At 36.8% G+C, this 22793-nt stretch overlaps 2 protein-coding genes and 2 long non-coding RNA genes across 4 annotated transcripts; all 4 read left to right on the forward strand.

The window, feature by feature from the left end:
• Positions 1–4517: 4517 nt before the first annotated feature.
• Positions 4518–5408, forward strand: LOC124827132 (uncharacterized). Its single transcript, XM_047300127.2, has one exon. It carries the CDS (start codon positions 4584–4586, stop codon positions 5169–5171), a length of 588 nt encoding a protein of 195 aa, XP_047156083.1. The 5' UTR covers positions 4518–4583; the 3' UTR covers positions 5172–5408.
• A 4906-nt stretch (positions 5409–10314) lies between these two features.
• Positions 10315–12340, forward strand: LOC148199895 (AT-rich interactive domain protein). Its single transcript, XM_088111692.1, has 2 exons — positions 10315–10728; positions 11875–12340. The coding sequence occupies exons 1-2, from the start codon at positions 10375–10377 to the stop codon at positions 12118–12120; spliced, it is 600 nt and encodes a 199-aa protein (XP_087967818.1). The 5' UTR covers positions 10315–10374; the 3' UTR covers positions 12121–12340.
• A 306-nt stretch (positions 12341–12646) lies between these two features.
• Positions 12647–15228, forward strand: LOC148199896 (uncharacterized). The gene is made up of 3 exons (XR_015785578.1): positions 12647–12797; positions 12942–13014; positions 14960–15228. It is a non-coding gene; the product is annotated as an uncharacterized LOC148199896 (long non-coding RNA).
• A 4520-nt stretch (positions 15229–19748) lies between these two features.
• Positions 19749–22712, forward strand: LOC148199897 (uncharacterized). Its single transcript, XR_015786315.1, has 3 exons — positions 19749–20281; positions 20426–20498; positions 22444–22712. It is a non-coding gene; the product is annotated as an uncharacterized LOC148199897 (long non-coding RNA).
• Positions 22713–22793: the final 81 nt, after the last annotated feature.

Genomic DNA, 22793 nt, shown 5'->3' on the forward strand with positions numbered 1-22793 from the left:
TTTTGATATATTATATAAATTAATCTTATTACTCAGAAAATAATTTCAGAAAAATTATAATACACTATAATATAAATTATTTTATTAATAAATAAAAAAAATCCAATTCTTAAAGGTGTTGTAACCCCCCCAGTGATGTTTATCAATAACCTAAGTTATACAAATGCATTATTGCATGGAGATCCTTGTTGCACTTTGATGGTTAGTTATATATTTAAAGATATAATATATGTAAATCTCAAATACTGTAATTAAATAGATTTCTCGAATATCATATAGTCTTATAGTTGCATGATTCTTACATGTTCTTTGGTGAAGTAGTGAAAGAGTTAATAATTTATTACATCGATTATGTCATTCCTTGTATGTTACATTACATAGTATTCAATCAATGCTCTTACATGTTAGTTTATTCTTTTTTATTATCATTGTGACGATGGTGTTTTAAGTTAACACGACAACTTATATAAGTACAAATCTGAGACCAACAACTGTACTATACACACAGCTATGAATACAAAACTGTTACACTTAACGGATACTTGTAAATATTTTACACATGTAATTTAATTTAATTACAGTGACAAATACAAGTTTAATTATACCAAGTAAAATTCATACTAATTTCCTTATAGATATTCAATGAATATTTGAGTCACAATCTTTTAATTTCTTAATTAATAAGTATATCGCGTTCGTTCGAATATATTAAATATTATTTTATAAAAGAAAAAAAGTTAAAGGATAGATAGAAATAAGACATTTCAAACAAAATAAAAATAAAAATAACACCCATATTTTGACATCCCAATTATATAGAAAAACATATATAATAAAGACGTCATTATGCATAATATAGGAAAGCACTCAAGAGTAATTAGGATTACAGTCATCCTCAAAATAGCTTTAGAATTTAAATTTTAATAAAAGATGTATAAACTGTAAACTTAAAGAGAAAAAGTATTTCAAAATATCATCAAATGACTAAGAAACTCCTAGGAAGCCTAAACTACAACATCGTCGTCTTCTTCCAAAGTTGTCTCCAAAGAAACCTCCTCACCATCTGCTCCCATCCAAGTGAATGATCATCGCAAATGGAATTATACACAAACAACAACAAACAAGGGTGATCTAATTATATAAAAGCATACAATATGACAATATGCATGCAAGAGTTAACTTCAATCAGGCAAGGTAAACACACATCCTAACATGTTGAATACTAGACTTGACTCGTCCGGACTTTAGAATGATAGTCGAGCTATGGCGGGTCTTGCACTCGTGGTGGCTTATGAAACTTGGGTTCCCCCACCCTACCATACTCATGAGGTTAGTCCGTTATCACTCACCTTGGGCCGTACTGGAAGCACCCAAGACTAGGACCTCATGCTACTCCTCACCACATGGTTCAATCCTCTTTACGTGAGAAGAAACACCATTGGAGTTTCAGGATGACCCCCAAGACTGAGCTCCTGCTCTCATTCTAAACACTAAGAATCTCACCAGGAGATTCTACACAGATGGAACTTGGTTTACAACCTGGATCGTCTTTCCACCACTTTATAACCATACACTTTTTGTTACAATTCACATACTTGTTTGAATATCATAATACAATACTATAGATGCAAAAGAATGCTTCCCTAACAACCAAAGAGCACACTAACCAAACGCAACACAAGAGAAGATTTAGAGAACCAGACTCAGTACTCGTCACACAACGCACCACCCTCGCAAGACGAAACCGGCGCTATTCGCATAGCGCACCCTCCCAGCTCGCCTTGCGAATTAAGTCTTAATAACTGTCAGACTTTGGGTCCCTCGCATAGCGCACCCAGGTCGCTATGCGAGAACCCAGACAGAGACCAACCCCCCTAAAACTCTTGCCATGCGCGCCACTCGCCTTTCGAATTAAATGGGTAGTGGTTCCAGACCACCACCAGTCGCATAGCGACAGGTTTCGCCAGGCGAATCCACAAACATAGAGCAATACCCTCTGGTCGTTCGCACAACGCACCAGCTTGCACAGCGAATGACTCAGACAGTTAACACTCTCTACAGGGTCTGGCTATGCGAGACAACTCGCCTAGCGACTATTGAACCTGTTTACCAAATAGACACTAAGCAAAATTCTCACCCTATTCCCTCCCTACATGTTCTATTTACAGCCCCTTTCGTTCATCCAAAAGGATTCCCAAACAAACCACTATAGTCTCATCAATCACACATCTCAATTCATAACATCCAACATGCTTAAAATATAAAATACAGTCCAACAACACATCAGTGCAACAGTCAACATGCATTCATTTACAAAGCATATTCAAGAAATAATTTCAAGAAAACAATTAGCTCCCTTTATGTTGGTGGTTATAAGCGCAGTACTACTCAGAATAGTAGCAAAACCCTAACAGTGTCTTACACAGCCAGCACACAGTAAGACCCTAAAATCCACTAACAATGGAGACAAAAACAACTCTTAGAGCTATAATAGGCAGAGAATTAAAAGAGGAAGACTACCAGCTGCATGCAACCAGTAAAGTTGCATGTCCTAGGTTCAAGAGAGATGGAGAAACTGACTTATCCGTCCAAAGCAGAAACTAATCGGATGGATGGGAAGCTCTCAACTCCGTGAACGAGAGAATACCACCTATTTGACAATGCAACGGTTGAAATGTGTGAATGGGTAGAGAGAAGGCAGAACAAGAAAGAGAAATCAGAGTTTAGAGAGAGAAGGAGAAGTTGGATAATGAACTCAGATCGGGAAAAACCCCTTCTAATGTCATGATGTCCTTAGTTTTACAGACCTGACTGTCCCAACATAAGGCCCAACAACCCTATATTTTTCAAGCACTTACACATATTCTTTTATTCAATGTAAAATATTAATATTATATATATATATATATATATATATATATATATATATATATATATATATATATATACACACTTATAAAAGCAAATATATTACGCAAATAATTTTGCAAATAATTATTATTTATGTCTTTTAACATTCACGTTGAGATGTTTTTATTCTAAATATTGCTCTGAACTAAAATGAAACATACTTATAAAACACTTTAATATTAAAATCATTATTGTATATCAAATAATAATAAATGTTGTTATAATGGAACTAACTATTTTATTTAATATATTGTATTGATGTGTTTTATTTAAATATATTTTAACTGTTATCTTAATTTAATTACATTTATTGTTATTTTTATGTGTTATTAATAAGATAACATCATACTTTTTGAATAAATCCATACAAAATGATGTCACATGACTGATCAAGATCATCTTCAATATGCGTTATAAATATGTAATATATATATATATATATATATATATATTAAAAAAGTAAATTTTATTATATTTTTATTTTATTATTAATTATATATATGTACTTTTTAAATTCATTAATAAAATACTTCTAGCTTCTAATTTACCTTCTACGCAGACTTATCAACTATCTTTTTTTCCTGTCGTTCAAAATAATTATAGAAATTTGAAAGATAAATATAATTATTTGTGATGCTGTAGTTCATATATTAATAGAATAAGAAATTGATTAAAATAATATAAGAAAGAAGATTAATAATATATATGACAGAGACTGAAGGAGAAAGGCAAGTGGTTGGTGGTTCCAGGAGAATCCAACACCTTCAGTACTCCTTTCATAACCCTAGTCTCACTAGAACCTTCTTTCCTTGCCTTTCATCATTCATTAAAAAACAAACCCATATCTAATTTTTCTACAAATAAAAATAATAATAATAATAATTATAATAATATTCCACAAAAACAAAATCAACCCAACCCAAGAATCTACCACCACCTGTGGTGTGACCCACTGACCACTCGACCAAATCCCAAACTTTCAAAAAATAAACCTAATTAATAAAAAAAACACAGATGATGTTTCCTATTACGTGGTCCCCACCCCGGAACCCAAACCCGAATTAAATTTAGTTTATTGCCAGAAAAGAAAAATCAGCTATCTGCAATAATGGCCAACGGATCTTACACGCCAAAAAGGAAAATTCAGAACGACACACACAACATCAGTTTTTAACTTTTATCGTTACTTTTATTTTTAATTTTTCTTAATTTAATATCATACTACCTATTTATTTAATACAGTAGAATCTATCTATCTACGTGTCGCTTTCATAATTTTTCTATTTTCGGGAATTAAATTTGGGATGTTGTCCAAGGAAAAAAAAGTGCAGAATCATTGGTATTGACCATAATCCCTTGATTTACTTGATAAAACAATGTGATTAATATAAAAAAAGTAATTATTTTGTTATGAATATTAAAAAAAGTTATTGTTTGTGTGAAAGAAAAAAAAAGATAGAGAGAGAAAGAAGGAGACGTCCGTGAATGGAGTTGTGTTTTATTATGCAGCGATATGCACGCGCCTGTCACTATCTTGCATTAGGAATTAAAGTAGACAAAGCCTATCTTACTTTTCCAACCCTTATATATAATACCCTTCACCCTTTCTCTTTCTTCCCACCCAAACCCTTCATCTTTTCTCTCTCTACAATCACTCTTTTTTCAACTTTTCAATGGAGGAAACAACCAAGAAGCGAGTTCGTCACGAGTTTGCTGCCGACTCGTCCGACTCGCCCGACTCGCCCGAGTCTAAGATTCCCCGAGTTGACTCGTCCGAGTCCTCGGTACTCCACTCCGATGTGCAGCTTCAGCACGACATTTTTAACATGCTTGACGATGCTGACAATGTGACCGACCGTGACACGGTGCAGGGTCTCGACTCGGTCATCAAAAGCTTCGAGGATGAAATCAAGGCTCCGACTTTGGACCCCAATGACCCGACCCAGGTGCCTGATTCAGGCGAGCTGCAGACCAAGCTGGGGTATTTACTCGAAGCTTCCGACGATGAGCTGGGGTTGCCACCGACCGAGGCTGCTGTTGAGGAAGAACCGGGTCGGGTTGACCCGGCATTGCTTGAGCTTGCCGGGTTCAATGGGTTTGAGGATTATGTTCCGGGTTTTGACGCGTTTGGGTTCGGTTCTGGATTCGCGGCGGAGAGTGACGGTGGTGTTGGGAGTTTCGTGACCGTGGATGGGTTGTTTGATTATGCGGATTCGGCTGCGGATGTTTTGTGGCGGTCGGAGTCGTTACAAGCTATGTAAGTGATGGCGGTAACGGCGGTGACGGTGGTGAAGGTGGGTGAAGTTTTGTGGTGGGGGTTAGTAAAACGGTGCTTAGGGGTGGAAATGTAAATCTAGGAAAATTTGGGGGTATGAAGAGAAAAAAAAATAGTAGCACAGAAATGTAGGTGTAGATGTGAAAAGTTGTAGGGTTAAGATTTGTTTGTTGCTTCGGTTTTTTCGATGAATTCAATTGAAACAAACTGGACTCTTTGACGACACCGTTTCATTGTTTCAGTTCTTTTTTTAAAGATTCACGTTTTTCTTTTTATTTTTGGTTTTTATTTATGGAGAAAGTATTTTCTGTGAACCTGAAGAGTGTTAACTGCGTTAAATAACGTTTTAATTACTTTAGTACAAGATACTTTTAATCACTGTTTTACTCATCAATTTTGAGATTTTTTCATTATGTTTTATTCTGCTTTTTTAAAAAAAATTGTAACGAAAATGAAATTATTGGAATATAGAAATAAAAAGTAAAACAAATGTTTCTAAGTATATTATTAATGTTGCAAATGTAGTATATTTTTTGGGTTCCACATTAATATTTTGCAAAATTGAAAAGGTTCATTCTAGTATAAATATCAATTTTTAAGAAAGACTGTGCAACAAATATATCAATTTTTTATAAAAGGTCACTTGCAATTTGCTTTTCTTTGTGAAACTCGAAAGAGAAAAAAGGTGTCGTTACTGGTTAGCGTTACGTTACACCTTATTTATTAATGGTTGTTACGTGATAACTTGAAAAAGAGTTGTTCTTGTGCTGAAATGGTGAAACTTTTATGTTTTTGTTTGGTTTAGAAAGTGGGAGGAAAAAAGGGAGAAGAGATTATTTTCTAGATTTATTTGATGGGAAGAAAAGCAATCACTGAGGTCATTTGATTGTTTAGGAAAAAAGGAAATTGTACATGATGGTGATATATTTGGATAATATACAATAATTGATTTTACCCACTATACCATGATGCTGACATAGCGAAATTAATTGAAACAAATATTGGTTGCTTGGCCTTTATCATGAAAATTAATTTACTTCTTATCATAAAGTCAATATGGGAATTCTATAATGAAAAGATAAATAAATAAATGAAATTTATAAATCGTGTACGAGGGTGAAAAAACGCAAGAGTTAAATAATTAAAATATAACATAGGTTAATCATAAATGTGTTGAGTGTGGGTCAAGATCAACTGTTTGGTTGAGTTATTATGCTGTTTAAGGTTTAATTGTTGTTTACCGAACTTTTTTTGATAATTAAAATTGATAATTAAAAGATAAAAGACCTTAATGATAAATGTTTTGGGTGTGGGTCAAGGTTAACTGTTTGAATTATGTTGTGTTGTTCAAGATCCAATTATTATCTATTGAACGATCTTATATGCATCATCCAAATCGATTAAGATTTAAAGATAAATGTTTCGGATATGGGATAAGGTTAACTGTTTATGTCCTATTGTGTTGTCTGAAATCCAATTGTTTTCTAGTGAGCAGTCTCCTATGCATCCAAACCGATTGGGTAGTACCTAGAGAATGTATTTTGATATGAATGTAACACTTAATGCATGTTGATTACCTTTTTACCTCAAACTTTTATTTATAGGTTTTGTGGTAGGCTTTTAATTAACGATGGTTTAATTACAGTCCACTTATGAGTAATCATACTTTAATCTTAAGTTAATCTGTTTTAAAGTTAATATGCTTTGGTACCGTTTATTCCAATTGGTCCAATTCAAGGCTGAACAATATGCTTGGTGACCATCCAAGCTCAGTGGCTTGCTCTCCCAACTGGTGCATGATCGATCGATCTAATTTATGGTTGGTTGGGCTCGCTGGTTTGATGTATGGTAAGTCGATCTACTTGGTGGTTAGCCAAACTTTCTGGTTTGCTTCGGAGTTAGGAGTTAACCATCCAATTTGATATGTGGTGGACCGATCTATTTGGTGGTCAACCGAGCTTGCTAGTTTGCTCTTAGAGTTGATGGGTTGACATCAGTTTGATGTACGGTTAGTTGGTCTGTTTGGTGATCGTCCGAGTTTGTTGGTCCGTTCTCTAAGCTAATACTTGACCGTAACTTCTAATGTGTGGTTGGCCAGTCTATTTGGTGATCGGTCGAGCTCGCTCGTATGCTCTTCAAGCTAGTAGTTGAACTTTTCGTCTCGATCACACATCATGTGAACAGATTAGTCGTTCGTCCAAACCCGTGATTCACAACTAATTTGATAATTGACCATTCTAATTATAATTGATTGTCCAGATTATAATTGACCAAACAATCATAAAATACAGTAAACAAAAATTAATAAATGTAATTCAAATTTTAATGACTTGATCTTTTCTAAATTTTTCAATAATTTCTTTAATATAGTTTATCCTCAACTTTTTATTTACTTACATCTACACTTCATTCAAAATATCCAAGATACAAACCAATAAATTATTTAATAAATTCAGTTTCTTGTTTTACCCTTCATTTTTATTTTTTGCTCTTCCAAGCTTGAGAAGGATGATCCAACATTGCAAAAGACCTTTATGACAATATTAAACAGCATCACTTTTCGCTCAAATAACTATATATGCTATCCTAGGATGTCTATTGGCTTCTTTTGACTCCATGATCGATGAGTTAAAAAAATACGACTACAGCAGAAATAAACATTAAGAATAACCACAAAGGTAGAACTAATATTCCAATTAAATATATATAAATTCAATATATTTATAATTTTAGTACTGGCAACCCAATTTACATTAACATTTACCTAAAAAAGATAAAGACTAACTCGTTTGCAATATTAATATTAAGTTTAAACTTAATATTAATACCTATAAACAATTCGACAAATTTGATAATCTATTCTATTTTGATATAGATATGATATAATTATTTTATGACAGGATGTTAGTGTTTCTAGATGATTATTGATGATTCTCATATCCAACTGATTATATGTTTTTTTTTTTAATTCTTCATCATTATATGATTTTTTGTTTGTTTGTCTAATTCATTCTATAATATTTTATATAGTTCACTAACTTAATACTTAATCACATCGTGATAATATTTCTATAACAACTATCAACGCGTGCAAAACCTCACAATTGTAAGAATTCAAAAAATAGTTAAAAATAAAAGTGTCATTTTAAATGAAACTTTAATATTTTATTAAAATATCGAGTTTATAAATAATTTTTTTTCTTATTTAAGTTTTATTTTATACAAATAATAATTTTTTGTAGACTTTTTTTTTCTTTAACATTGTTAATGTTTTTGTTGAACAAATTCATATTTTTTAAGGTCAAAGACCGTCGTAGAAATCCTAAATAAAGTAGAACAATCATAACTTATAAAATGTGACTATCCAAACAAATAAACAGGAGATTTAGTTAAACAATATATATGTAAAATTAATATAAAGAAACACGTTGATATAATAAACAGTTAACTTGTGTACATTGTAAGTTTACAGAAAAAATAAAAATAAATAATCATGCGACTATTTATAAGGCCAGCTCTTTATTGTTTGACGATATTTTAACTTCAGCCCATAGCTTGAAGATCTAACTATTTGCTAAACACAGTCCCCAAAAGCACTAATCTCACCTCTGAACTTTATCACAAGAACTACTACTCTTCCATAAAATCTAAAACTAACTACATACATCCCTTATATACTTAATTATTGATTAGTTAAGTTAGAGTTTAAATGTCGATCAAATTTAATTGTTACTTTTCTATTTTATTGCACACACTTATGTTAAACACTAAAAATAAGTTGTACCGTATAACCGTCTGGTCAACATTAGATCGAACAATTTAGATGATTAAGCATATTACAAATACAATTATCCACTGCTTTTGAGATTGAACAACCTTGACCCATAGACCGAATCGTCATCGTATAAAATCATTACTTCTAACATAGATCAATTTAAGAAAAAGTGTATTTATTATCAATTGCGTCATGATTAAGTCATTACTAATTCAAAACCTATTACGAAGTCTATAAATATATGTTTGAGATAAAGAGACAGATTATAATATTTAATACACATTAACTATTTGAATACTCGAATTTCTACTAATTTTAACATTGAAATACTTCAAGTAATTTTTAAATATAAACAAACGAATGATTAAGATAAACAATGACATAGAAATAAACATATGAACCTTTAACAACTTATAAACTAATAAACTTTTAAATTCCACTCTATACTTAACAAAAAAAAATGTAAAATGTAAGAAGATATTCAATGTAGTAAAAGTTGTTGCTAGCAAATATGTGAGAGTCCTAATTATTTGTCACATTATGAATTATGACTTTTTCACCGTTATAGTATCCCAATGTTGATTTCTAGAAGAGAAAAAAAGTATAAGAAATGATAATGCAACTATAATTAACTTTATTAATTAAATTAAGTAAATTACATTTAAAATATACAATATATAAGATGTAATTAAACAAGGAATTTACTATAAGATAACAATTTTCTTTCCTATTCTTTTTTCGTTTAAACCGAATGCATACACTTTCATACTTTTTACTTCTGTTTTTTTTTTCACTTTATTTTACTTTTACTAAATGACATATCCATTTTTCACATATTTCACCTCTACTATCTAAATTTATTTTCTAGCAATCAAACAAAGGTTAGTTAATAAAATTTATATTTTGACTCTAAAATATTCATCATTCTAATGATCTTTATATAACTTATCACTTAAATTCTTGAAATTAGAAAACCTTAACGAATGAACTTTACTGTATCCTCCCACTCATACCTGTGATAAATTGATTCTTTAGGGCTTTCCCCCCTAAGTTTAGGAATAATGTGACAATTAATGTCATTTTATTGAGTCAAATAGTTTTTTATCAGTAGATTATCACCCAGTATAAAATATTTGTTTATTAATAAATTAATAAAGTTAAAATAATTTAAGAAATTTTTGACAATTTCTAATTTTCGAAGGAGTAAATATTGAGTATTTTTTTTTCACAAGTTTAATATACTTTTTAGTATTTGTCTCAATTTTTTTTATACTCTATTTCAATATATATTTTCTTATTAATTATTGAGAATACTCAGTTTTTTAATATATGAAAAAAAAAAACAATGTAATGCAAGATAAGTTAGTAAAATACAATCGATATCAATATCCGTTGCTAGCATTCTCATCCACCCATGGCGTTCACCGTGCCCATTGGGAGTGGCGCGGCGATAATCCCCTGCGGCAACACTACCGCAACCACTCGCTGCACCCGTTTCTTTCCTTCGTCAATTCGAACGCCAAGCAATCACCTATACTTGGCTTGCCCGAAGAAGTTCTCCTCTGAGTCGCATCGTTTCCGCGCCGTAACCGAACCGCAGGCCACGGCGGAGATCGAAGACGAAGAGCCCCTGGACGAGGAATTTGTTGCCCTTTACAGCAAAGTGAATGACTTTCTCCGGGAAGAACCGTATCTCTGGGAAGGACCGCAGTGGGACTTGCTCGGTTTCTTCGTCCAGTATTCCTGGATTATTGGCTTCGGTGTCGCGGTATATATAACTAATCACTCTATTCAACTTTGTTTCTTCTTCTTCTTATTCCTGAAAGTGTTGCTGTTTGTTCATGAAATTATAGTTCAGTGTTTAACAATATCTAAACTACTTGCTTAGGTTTAAACAATATCTTGAGCTTTCAAAAGTGTTATTACTTCTGGGAAAAATATTGTAATCTTAGTTTTAAATTAGTTTAGTTAATTGTAATAGTTTGAATTATGTTAATTCCATAAAAAAAAAGCAATTAAAATTAATTTGTATATAACTTACTTTTGTATAAACTCTCTCCAATAACTTTTTAAAATTTTAATTTTTAACCTTTATCTTTAAACTTATACAAGAGTGCTCGTCTTAGTTTTTAATGTTTAAATCTGTTATATAGGTAGAGATCAAATGAGTAGTTAGGTCTTTTAGTTTTTTAAAGAATGGTGATTTTTACTAAGTTTTGTTGCATCAATGTCGGGTTTCTCACGAATTGTTTTTCATTGAGTTATTAAATACAGAACTCTTTTTCTTAGTTTAAAGACGTGCATGTTTAATTTAAGAGGAAAGAATTAGGCTATTGCTTTGTTTTGGACAAACTCAAGTTTCGAGTTAAACACTTATTGTTGAGATAGAAGAGACAGATCTATTCTTACAATTTAGCATTAGAGTAGAGCCTCAAGTTGACCACTTTATGTATTAGAGGAAAAGTTTCATAAAACTTCATGAAAGATCATACCCATTCATTGATAACTAGGAGTCTCCATCACGAGGCCAGTGACCTTCTTCGCAGAAAACTTTTTACTGACAGGACACGATTTGAGGATGTTCATCAAATATGGATGAAGATTTTTGTTGGTGAATCCACATGCCACATATATGTTCTTAGATACATAATGAGACTCTTAATTCATATAAAAGGTTTTGAAGCTTTGTTTGTTTTCTTTATTGTCTTGAAAAAAGAAGAGAAGTGGTAGTCTAAACACTCTATGTCTATGATGGTTCAATCAAGGTTTTAAATTGTAATATTAAAGAACATCATGTAAATATTTATGTCTGTTATTAACTTGCTTTGATCTCGACCAAATTTTGGTAGTGTGCAGGGTATCATGGATATCTTTACTGAATCTTTGGATGTCCTTATGTTCACTGTCATTGCAGGTATGTGTTTCTCTATATGGTTGTCTTACATATCAGGAACCACCAAAAGAAGTGAGGGAAGAGATGGAAAGAAAGTATGGAGTGAGGTCTGGAGTGGAGTCCGGTGTGGAGTCTGATGCAGAGTCTGGTGCAGAGTCCCGTGCAAACTCCAGTTCAGGATCCAGCGATGTTTTTGAAGAAACTGATGCATATGACTCTGATGTATTTGATTCCAATCCAACAGAGGTTGCTCCTAGTTTGGATTAGAGTCTTCATAGACACTGCAGATTGAATATGCCTTATTTTTGGCATATCAATGCAGACAAATGAATTCAAGCTTTTTCTTAACTAAATTTGTAAGCAATGTTTCTCCATACTTGTACACCTTTTTATAGTGTATCACTTCTGAGATAGATTAGATCAAGTGAGTTACTGATACGAGTATATGCATTATTAGTAGAAGGGGAATTTCATATGATTGCTCGCATATCATTGATGACAATCTTCAGTCTTGGTTGCATACCAAATCCATTGAAATGCAAATGTTATATATATATATATATATATATATATAATCAGGTAATATGGTTGGGTCAAGATTATAATACATTTTTATTACAATTTATGAAGTGTAAAAATTAATGATTAAAATTTAATTCTGTAAGGACTTGGATTTGAGTCAACAAAAAGGGGATGACAAGTGGCAAAGGATGAGAGGTTGAGTACTTTAAAATAAAATTACATTAGTTTGGAAACAGTGGGTTTTAACTCATTCCTCTTGTCTGAGAAACCATTCCCCTTCCAGCAAGCTCTCTCCTCCTCCTACATCTTCTCCCTTTCCATCCTTCACACTGAACCATTAAAATCTTGATTAGGTGCTGCCCCAACGATCACAAAGTAGCGGGTGTTGCTCTTAGTCGATCAATTTTCCCTAATCTGAACCGGTAAGAAAACCCCCTTTCTCATGTGCCCTAGGGTTGTAAGCATGTGATTGAACTTGGTGCATGCAACCCATTTCATTTTCTTCCATAATCTAGCTTCTATTTGGTGCTAAGATTCGTTTTCTATCATCAATTGATAATTTATAGGTGATTCTAACCTTTTGAAAGTGCAAGCAAGTGGTCTAGGGTTCCTACTTGAGCTTGGTTGTCTACACTAGAGGTAAGGGGAGCTAGTTCTCGTTTTGATTTTACTGTATGACGTGATTGCATGATGATTTTCAAATTTGTATGTTGTTGGAAGCAAAATTTTGAATTTTGCTAACTTGAAATGCATGTATGGAAGTGTGAGTGCTACGTGAATGTGGTGATTGATGGATATGAACTGTTTGGGATGATTTTGAGTGATGAATTATGTATGTTGAAACTGTTTTGGTGTGTAAAATTTGTTGTGGTGTTGATAGGAAGGAAAATCAAGTGTCTTAGGGTCACTTTTTAGTCATTTTAGAGGAAGTGAGGTAGGGATTTTGAGTAAATGAAGGCTGCAGTGTTCCTGGACTGTTTGGGCAGCCTAGACAAGTCCATTGTGACTTGTTAGAAGCATAACAGTAATTGAAAACAGGTGCAAAGTGGTAGAATTGGATTTGGGTACCTAAGTTGTGAAAATTGGTATTTTAGGGTTGAATTTGAGTATGAAATCACTTTAGAATGGAATTAGGAATGTTTATAATCAATTAGGTAAGTCCAATCACGGATAAAACAAGAAATTAAGGGTGTTAGAAGTTGATAAAAGTGGTTAGAAATGGTCAAGAGAGGTTCTGATACAAGTCTGCAGAATTCTGAGAATTCTGCAGAATTAAATTCTGCAGAACGCGCAGACTGAGCGTTCGTCCATGTCGGAGTTGAACGCTCGGTCATGCCATGTGCTGTGTTAGCGTTCGGTCATGAGGCTTGATATTGAAGCGTTCGTCCATGGAACGCTTGCATTAACAGCGCTCGTCCCAATAGTGCTCGACTAAGAGTAACAGCGTTCGTCCATTGGAATGTGATAGTGATTAGCGTCCGTTCTTGTCTGGGGACGTTCGGTCTTAGGAAATGATATTAACAGCGTTCGGTCTTAGGAAATGATATTGAAGCGTTCGTTCTAGTTATATTAGCGTTCGTTCTCGATGAGGTTCGTCCTCGGGACTGGTCATGGGTAGCGTTCAGTCATGATAAGGTTTGATATTGAAGCGTTCGTCCAAGTGCTTTTGGCGTTCGTCCAAATAGGGATCGTCCAAGTGCTTATGACGTTCGTCCAAATAGGGATCGTCCAAGTGCTTATGACGTTCGTCCAAATAGGGATCGTCCAAGTGCTTTTTGACGTTCGTTCAGTGTCTGTCCAATGGGTTTTGGACGTTCGTCCAAAACAGTCCAAGGTTTTGGACGCTCGTCCAGACAGTGTTCGGTCCAGTGGTGATATTTTATTTCTTTTATGCTTTCTCTCATTTCAGTAAGCTTTGTTAATTAAATATTTCGGTTACAATTTATGAATGCATCTTCATGTGATCTAGATTGGTTGAAAGTGTATGATTATAAGTGGTTTATGATGTACATTGTTGATCCAAAAGGAATATTATGAGATTTAAAATGGTCGGATTGAATCGGAAATTAGATCTCTCGGTGAGATCAGTTAGTGTATTGAATGAATGTAAGAGGCTTCCATATGGGGGGTTATCCCTAACACTCCAACGGTCTTTCATTCTCACTTAGAGAGGATTGACGCGTGTGGTGGGAGTAGTGGGAGGTCCTAGGGTAGACGCTATCACTGGAGGTCTATTCCGCGGTAACGGATTAGCCTTGTGTATGGTCGGGTGGAACCCCTCGGCAATGGCTTTGCAAAGCAGTAGAGGCCATCACAAGTGCACAACCCGCCCCAGCTCTACATACATTCTATGTCCGGACGTGTCTAGAGTCTTAACATGATAAGATACTTGTCTTGATGAGTGTTATTAAATAAATGCTTATGTTTATGATGACTTATGTGTATGGATATTCTGGTAAATGCTAGATTGGTTGAAAATGAATTGTATGATTGTTTGAGATCTAGCTCACCCTTGCATTTGTGTGTGTTGCATGTGTTTGATTTCCCTCTTGCGATGATCATCCAATCCTTTGGATGTGAGCAGTAGGTGATGATGTACCCTTGGAGCAAGCGTTGGAGAATGAGGAAGACCCAGCTCCTAGTGCTTAGGATTTCTACTAGCTATGTTGTTCAATAGCTTTTTATTTTGAAAAACTTCTAGCCTTCATTTTAGCATGATCTGTATTTTGGAGAATTATGAACTTGTACTTATATTTTAAAGTTTTCCAGTCAGACTTGGATAACTGTACTCCTAATTCTATCTATTGTGTACTCTTAACTGCTTCTATTATTATAATTGATGCATTCTACGTATATACTTTGTTATATATTTTGGGATGTCACATTTATGGTATCAGAGCAGTTTTTATCCTTAAAGAACCTGTAGGGTGTGTGCATCCTTTGTTTGTGCTTATGTGCCTTAATTGTACGGAAGCATTCTAAATTCTTGAGTAAGACTAATTGTTTTACTCTCTGCTCTTAAACAGAATATGGCACCTAGGCTTCCTCCTCCTCCTCCCCCACAGGCCGATCCGTCTGACTCTAATCAGATGCTGAATGAGGTGCTGCAAGCATTACAGCAACAGAATGCTAATTTGGTGCAACAGAATACCATTGCACTACAAAACCTGGAAGCTGCTAGGATGTCGGCTGAGAATGCTAGAGTGGCATCTGAGAACACTCAAAGACAGCTCATTGAAGTGTTGACTAGCGGCAGGGCCACTCCAGGTGCTTCTTCCTCTGCTACTCCTGCCCAGGAGTGGAGTCTGGAGAGTTTTCTCCAACATCATCCAGCCCGATTCACTGGGAAATGTAGCCCTGATGAAGCGGACCATTGGTTTAGGGACATGGAGAGAATCTATGAGGCTAAGGGGTGTCCTGATGAGAGGAAGCTGGCCTACACTCAGTATCTGTTGACCGGGGAAGCTGGCCACTGGTGGAGCAGTACACGGTTGATCTTGGAGGGAGCTAGAACCCCTATCACATGGGACTTATTTAAGAGGAAGTTCTATAGGGAATACTTCCCTGACACTCTTAGATATGCTAAAGAAGTGGAGTTTTTGGAGCTAGTGTAGGGGAATATGTCGGTATCTGAGTATACTGACCGCTTCAAACATCTTCTTAGATTTAACACCATGACAGTGGATGAAGAGTGGCAATGCCGCAAGTTTGAAAACGGGTTGCGTGGCGACATCAAGCTCTTGGTGAGAGGTCATCGTCTGAGGGAGTTTCCAGCTCTTGTGGAGATGGCTAGGGATATGGAGAAGACAAAGAAAGAAGCTGAGGGATACTCGAGCCGTCAGGCCCAGCCCCTGAGGGTTGGGGGACTAGCCATGTCTAGAGGCAGGTCCAGTTCCAGGAAGACACCATACTCCAGATCTTCTTCTTCTCGTAGTTCTGGAGGATCTTCTCAGCCTTCCGTTCAGCCGAGCCAGTCCTCATCTCAGAGTGGCGTGAGATGCTATGGATGTGGCGGTTCGCACTACTTGTCTTCATGTCCCCAGAGGACTAATTTTCGGAGGTGCAACCGATGCCACAAGGAGGGCCACTATGAGCGTGATTGCCCTATGGGTAGGAGAGCTACTTCCCAGCCACAGCATGCAGGGAGATCTCAGCACAGAGGTGGCATCAGACCTCAGGCCACTGGACGTGTTTATGCACTGACAGGGACAGAAGCAGCTAGCTCAGGTGATTTGATTTTCGGTACATGTGTATTGGGTGGTAGATCTTGCATGGTGTTGTTTGACTCTGGAGCGACACACTCATTTGTGTCTGAGACTTGTGCTAGAGAGTTGGGGTTACCAGTGAGAGAGCTACAGTATGACTTGACTGTATCTACTCCTACTTCTGGGATAGTGAAGACATCTACAGTTTGTGTTAGATGTTCAGTAGTGGTTGAGGGGCGTCAGTACAAGGTAAACTTGATATGTTTGCCTTTGCAGGGTTTGGATGTCATCCTAGGGATGGATTGGCTGTCTGTCAATCGTATTCTCATTGATTGTGGAGAGAAGAAGCTAGTATTTCCCAATGAGGAGGATTACACACCTCTGACTCTTGGTGTGTTGAGGCAAGACCTAATAGAAGGTGCATGTTGTTTCCTGATACTATCACACATGGAAGTAAAGCAAGGAGATGCTGACGTAGACCTCTCGGTAGTCAGTGAATTTCTAGATGTGTTTCCTGAGGAGATTCCTGGCTTACCTCCTCCAAGAGAGGTAGAGTTTTCTATAGACCTTGTATCTGGAGCAGGGCCTATCTCTATAGCCCCATATCGCATGGCGCCAGCCGAATTGGCCGAATTGAAAAAGCAGATTGAAGAGTTGTTGGAGAAACAGTTCATCCGGCCTAGTGTTTCTCCTTGGGGTGCGCCGGTATTACTGGTAAAGAAGAAGGATGGCAGTTCGAGATTGTGTGTGGATTACAAGCAACTTAACAAATTAACCATCAAGAATAAGTACCCTTTGCCTAGAATTGATGATCTGATGGACCAGCTACATGGGGCAGTTGTGTTTTCCAAGATTGATCTACGGTCCGGCTATCACCAAATATTAGTTAAGGCTGATGATGTTCAGAAGACAGCCTTTAGATCCAGATATGGCCATTACGAGTATGTGGTCATGCCCTTTGGTGTGACTAATGCCCCTGCCATATTCATGGATTACATGAATAGGATTTTTCGACCTTTCCTAGATAAATTCGTTGTCGTCTTCATAGATGACATTCTAATATATTCTAAGAGTGAAGAAGAACACGCCGATCATCTTAGAACAGTGCTGAGGATATTGAGAGAAAGAAAGTTGTATGCCAAGCTCTCAAAATGTGAGTTCTGGATGAGAGAAGTGCAGTTCCTTGGTCATATTATATCAGCTAATGGGATTTCTGTAGATCCGGCCAAGGTTCAAGCCGTGTTGCAATGGGAAAGACCAAAGTCAGTCACTGAGGTCAGAAGCTTTGTTGGGTTAGCAGGCTACTACCGTCGCTTCATTGAAGATTTCTCTAAGATTGTAGCCCCTTTGACACAGCTAACTAGGAAAGACACTCCATTTGCATGGACAGACCGTTGTGAGGCTAGCTTTCAGGAGTTGAAGCAGAGATTGACTAGCGCTCCAGTATTGGCCATTCCTGACACAGGTAAACCTTTTGAGGTTTTCTGTGATGCTTCCTATCAGGGATTAGGATGTGTATTGATGCAAGAAAGAAGAGTTGTTGCATATGCCTCAAGACAACTAAAGATTCATGAGAGAAACTACCCTACACATGACTTGGAATTAGCTGCAGTGGTGTTTGCTCTCAAGATATGGAGACATTATTTGTATGGAACTCAATTTCAGGTGTTCAGTGATCACAAGAGCCTGAAGTATCTCTTTGATCAGAAGGAGCTTAATATGAGACAGAGAAGGTGGATGGAATTCTTGAAGGATTACGATTTTGACCTTCTTTATCATCCCGGGAAGGCAAATGTAGTTGCTGATGCCTTAAGCAGAAAGTCAGTACATGTTTCTGCATTGATGGTTAAAGAGTTGGAGCTAGTTGAGAGCTTCAGTGATTTAAAGCTGGATGTAGAATTTGAACCTGATGGCATTAGATGTTGCAAATTGGTTATATCAAGTAGTATCTTTGAAAGAATTAAGGAGGGACAACTAGTAGACCCCGAGCTTCAGAAGTCAAGGGCTTTAATTGGTAAAGAACAAGGAAAAGATTTTAACACTGGGACAGACGGTCTTCTACGATTCAGAGGAAGAACATGTATACCAAATGATGGAGAGCTGAAAAGAGTGATTTTAGAAGAAGGACATCGCAGTCGTTTTAGCATGCATCCCGGCATGACTAAAATGTACCAGGACCTCAAGGAGTCATTTTGGTGGTCAGGAATGAAAAGTGATATAGCTAAATTTGTTTCCTCTTGCCTTACCTGTCAGAAGGCTAAGATAGAACACCAGAGGCCAGGTGGTATGTTACAACAACCTGAGGTTCCTGAGTGGAAATGGGACAGCATTGCCATGGATTTCGTAACCCATTTGCCACACACTGTCAGAAAGCATGATGCCATCTGGGTAATAGTTGATAGATTGACCAAGAGTGCCCACTTCTTGGCAATTAATTTGAAGATGTCTATGCAGAAGTTAGCTCAGTTGTACATCAAGGAAATAGTTAGATTGCATGGTGTGCCTTCCAGCATCATATCGGACAGAGACCCCCGCTTCACTTCGCGTTTCTGGCAGACTTTACAGAATGAGATGGGCAGTAAACTCCAGATGAGTTCTGCTTACCATCCTCAGACTGATGGTCAGTCAGAACGGACTATACAGTCATTGGAGGATTTGCTTAGGACGTGTGTACTTGATCATCTGGGAGTCTGGGATGAAGTGCTGCCATTGGTGGAGTTCACATATAATAACAGCTTTCAAACCAGTATTGGAATGGCACCGTTCGAAGCTCTGTATGGGAGGCGCTGCAGGACACCTTTATGCTGGTTCCAGGATGGGGAGTTTGTGTTGACTGGGCCAGAAATAGTGCAACAAACGACTGAGAAAGTGAGAGTAATTCAAGAGAGAATGAGAGCCTCACAGAGTAGGCAGAAATCATATGCTGACAGGAGACGCAGGCCTTTGGAGTTCGAGGCCGATGACCATGTGTTTATTCGTGTGACACCTACTACTGGAGTAGGGAGGGCTATCCGTGCTAAGAAGCTTTCTCCCAGATACCTTGGGCCATATCAGATTACTAGACGCATCGGACCAGTCGCATATGAGATAGCTATGCCGCCCCAGCTAGCTAATCTCCATCTAGTCTTTCATGTTTCTCAGCTTCGGAAGTATGTCCCCGGCCCTTCTCATGTGTTGGAAGCTGACACTGTACGAGTCAAGGAAGATCTCTCTATAGAGATGCAACCGGTCAAAGTAGATGAGAGGCTATCCAAACGACCAGATGGGAAAGCTACCAGACTGATCAAAGTCATTTGGGACAGTAGAACCGGCGATTCTACCTGGGAGAAAGAGGAAGAGATGAAGAAGTCATATCCTCACTTGTTTTCTGGTAAGTCCTAATTTTCGAGGACGAAAATTCTTGTTGTTGGGGAGAATGTAAGGACTTGGATTTGAGTCAGCAAAAAGGGGATGACAAGTGGCAAAGGATGAGAGGTTGAGTACTTTAAAATAAAATTACATTAGTTTGGAAACAGTGGGTTTTAACTCATTCCTCTTGTCTGAGAAACCATTCCCCTTCCAGCAAGCTCTCTCCTCCTCCTACATCTTCTCCCTTTCCATCCTTCACACTGAACCATTAAAATCTTGATTAGGTGCTGCCCCAACGATCACAAAGTAGCGGGTGTTGCTCTTAGTCGATCAATTTTCCCTAATCTGAACCGGTAAGAAAACCCCCTTTCTCATGTGCCCTAGGGTTGTAAGCATGTGATTGAACTTGGTGCATGCAACCCATTTCGTTTTCTTCCATAATCTAGCTTCTATTTGGTGCTAAGATTCGTTTTCTATCATCAATTGATGATTTATAGGTGATTCTAACCTTTTGAAAGTGCAAGCAAGTGGTCTAGGGTTCCTACTTGAGCTTGGTTGTCTACACTAGAGGTAAGGGGAGCTAGTTCTCGTTTTGATTTTACTGTATGACGTGATTGCATGATGATTTTCAAATTTGTATGTTGTTGGAAGCAAAATTTTGAATTTTGCTAACTTGAAATGCATGTATGGAAGTGTGAGTGCTACGTGAATGTGGTGATTGATGGATATGAACTGTTTGGGATGATTTTGAGTGATGAATTATGTATGTTGAAACTGTTTTGGTGTGTAAAATTTGTTGTGGTGTTGATAGGAAGGAAAATCAAGTGTCTTAGGGTCACTTTTTAGTCATTTTAGAGGAAGTGAGGTAGGGATTTTGAGTAAATGAAGGCTGCAGTGTTCCTGGACTGTTTGGGCAGCCTAGACAAGTCCATTGTGACTTGTTAGAAGCATAACAGTAGTTGAAAACAGGTGCAAAGTGGTAGAATTGGATTTGGGTACCTAAGTTGTGAAAATTGGTATTTTAGGGTTGAATTTGAGTATGAAATCACTTTAGAATGGAATTAGGAATGTTTATAATCAATTAGGTAAGTCCAATCACGGATAAAACAAGAAATTAAGGGTGTTAGAAGTTGATAAAAGTGGTTAGAAATGGTCAAGAGAGGTTCTGATACAAGTCTGCAGAATTCTCAGAATTCTGCAGAATTAAATTCTGCAGAACGCGCAGACTGAGCGTTCGTCCATGTCGGAGTTGAACGCTCGGTCATGCCATGTGCTGTGTTAGCGTTCGGTCATGAGGCTTGATATTGAAGCGTTCGTCCATGGAACGCTTGCATTAACAGCGCTCGTCCCAATAGTGCTCGACTAAGAGTAACAGCGTTCGTCCATTGGAATGTGATAGTGATTAGCGTCCGTTCTTGTCTGGGGACGTTCGGTCTTAGGAAATGATATTAACAGCGTTCGGTCTTAGGAAATGATATTGAAGCGTTCGTTCTAGTTATATTAGCGTTCGTTCTCGATGAGGTTCGTCCTCGGGACTGGTCATGGGTAGCGTTCAGTCATGATAAGGTTTGATATTGAAGCGTTCGTCCAAGTGCTTTTGGCGTTCGTCCAAATAGGGATCGTCCAAGTGCTTATGACGTTCGTCCAAATAGGGATCGTCCAAGTGCTTATGACGTTCGTCCAAATAGGGATCGTCCAAGTGCTTTTTGACGTTCGTTCAGTGTCTGTCCAATGGGTTTTGGACGTTCGTCCAAAACAGTCCAAGGTTTTGGACGCTCGTCCAGACAGTGTTCGGTCCAGTGGTGATATTTTATTTCTTTTATGCTTTCTCTCATTTCAGTAAGCTTTGTTAATTAAATATTTCGGTTACAATTTATGAATGCATCTTCATGTGATCTAGATTGGTTGAAAGTGTATGATTATAAGTGGTTTATGATGTACATTGTTGATCCAAAAGGAATATTATGAGATTTAAAATGGTCGGATTGAATCGGAAATTAGATCTCTCGGTGAGATCAGTTAGTGTATTGAATGAATGTAAGAGGCTTCCATATGGGGGGTTATCCCTAACACTCCAACGGTCTTTCATTCTCACTTAGAGAGGATTGACGCGTGTGGTGGGAGTAGTGGGAGGTCCTAGGGTAGACGCTATCACTGGAGGTCTATTCCGCGGTAACGGATTAGCCTTGTGTATGGTCGGGTGGAACCCCTCGGCAATGGCTTTGCAAAGCAGTAGAGGCCATCACAAGTGCACAACCCGCCCCAGCTCTACATACATTCTATGTCCGGACGTGTCTAGAGTCTTAACATGATAGGATACTTGTCTTGATGAGTGTTATTAAATAAATGCTTATGTTTATGATGACTTATGTGTATGGATATTCTGGTAAATGCTAGATTGGTTGAAAATGAATTGTATGATTGTTTGAGATCTAGCTCACCCTTGCATTTGTGTGTGTTGCATGTGTTTGATTTCCCTCTTGCGATGATCATCCAATCCTTTGGATGTGAGCAGTAGGTGATGATGTACCCTTGGAGCAAGCGTTGGAGAATGAGGAAGACCCAGCTCCTAGTGCTTAGGATTTCTACTAGCTATGTTGTTCAATAGCTTTTTATTTTGAAAAACTTCTAGCCTTCATTTTAGCATGATCTGTATTTTGGAGAATTATGAACTTGTACTTATATTTTAAAGTTTTCCAGTCAGACTTGGATAACTGTACTCCTAATTCTATCTATTGTGTACTCTTAACTGCTTCTATTATTATAATTGATGCATTCTACGTATATACTTTGTTATATATTTTGGGATGTCACAAATTCAATCTCTAATGGAGAAGGTAAAAATTGTATAGGATAATGATAATT

Source organism: Vigna umbellata, chromosome 4, assembly GCF_029865625.1.
Source record: "Vigna umbellata cultivar VRB3 chromosome 4, Vumbellata_1.0, whole genome shotgun sequence".
NCBI lineage: Eukaryota > Viridiplantae > Streptophyta > Magnoliopsida > Fabales > Fabaceae > Vigna > Vigna umbellata.

What these genes read in the sequence shown, in the direction of transcription:
- LOC124827132 (XM_047300127.2), top strand. Translation starts at nt 4,584, where the DNA reads ATGGAGGAAACAACCAAGAAGCGAGTTCGTCACGAGTTTGCTGCCGAC.
- LOC148199895 (XM_088111692.1), top strand. Translation starts at nt 10,375, where the DNA reads ATGGCGTTCACCGTGCCCATTGGGAGTGGCGCGGCGATAATCCCCTGC. An exon ending in TTATTGGCTTCGGTGTCGCG is followed by an intron (nt 10,729 to 11,874) that starts GTATATATAACT and finishes CTGTCATTGCAG; the next exon opens with GTATGTGTTTCTCTATATGG.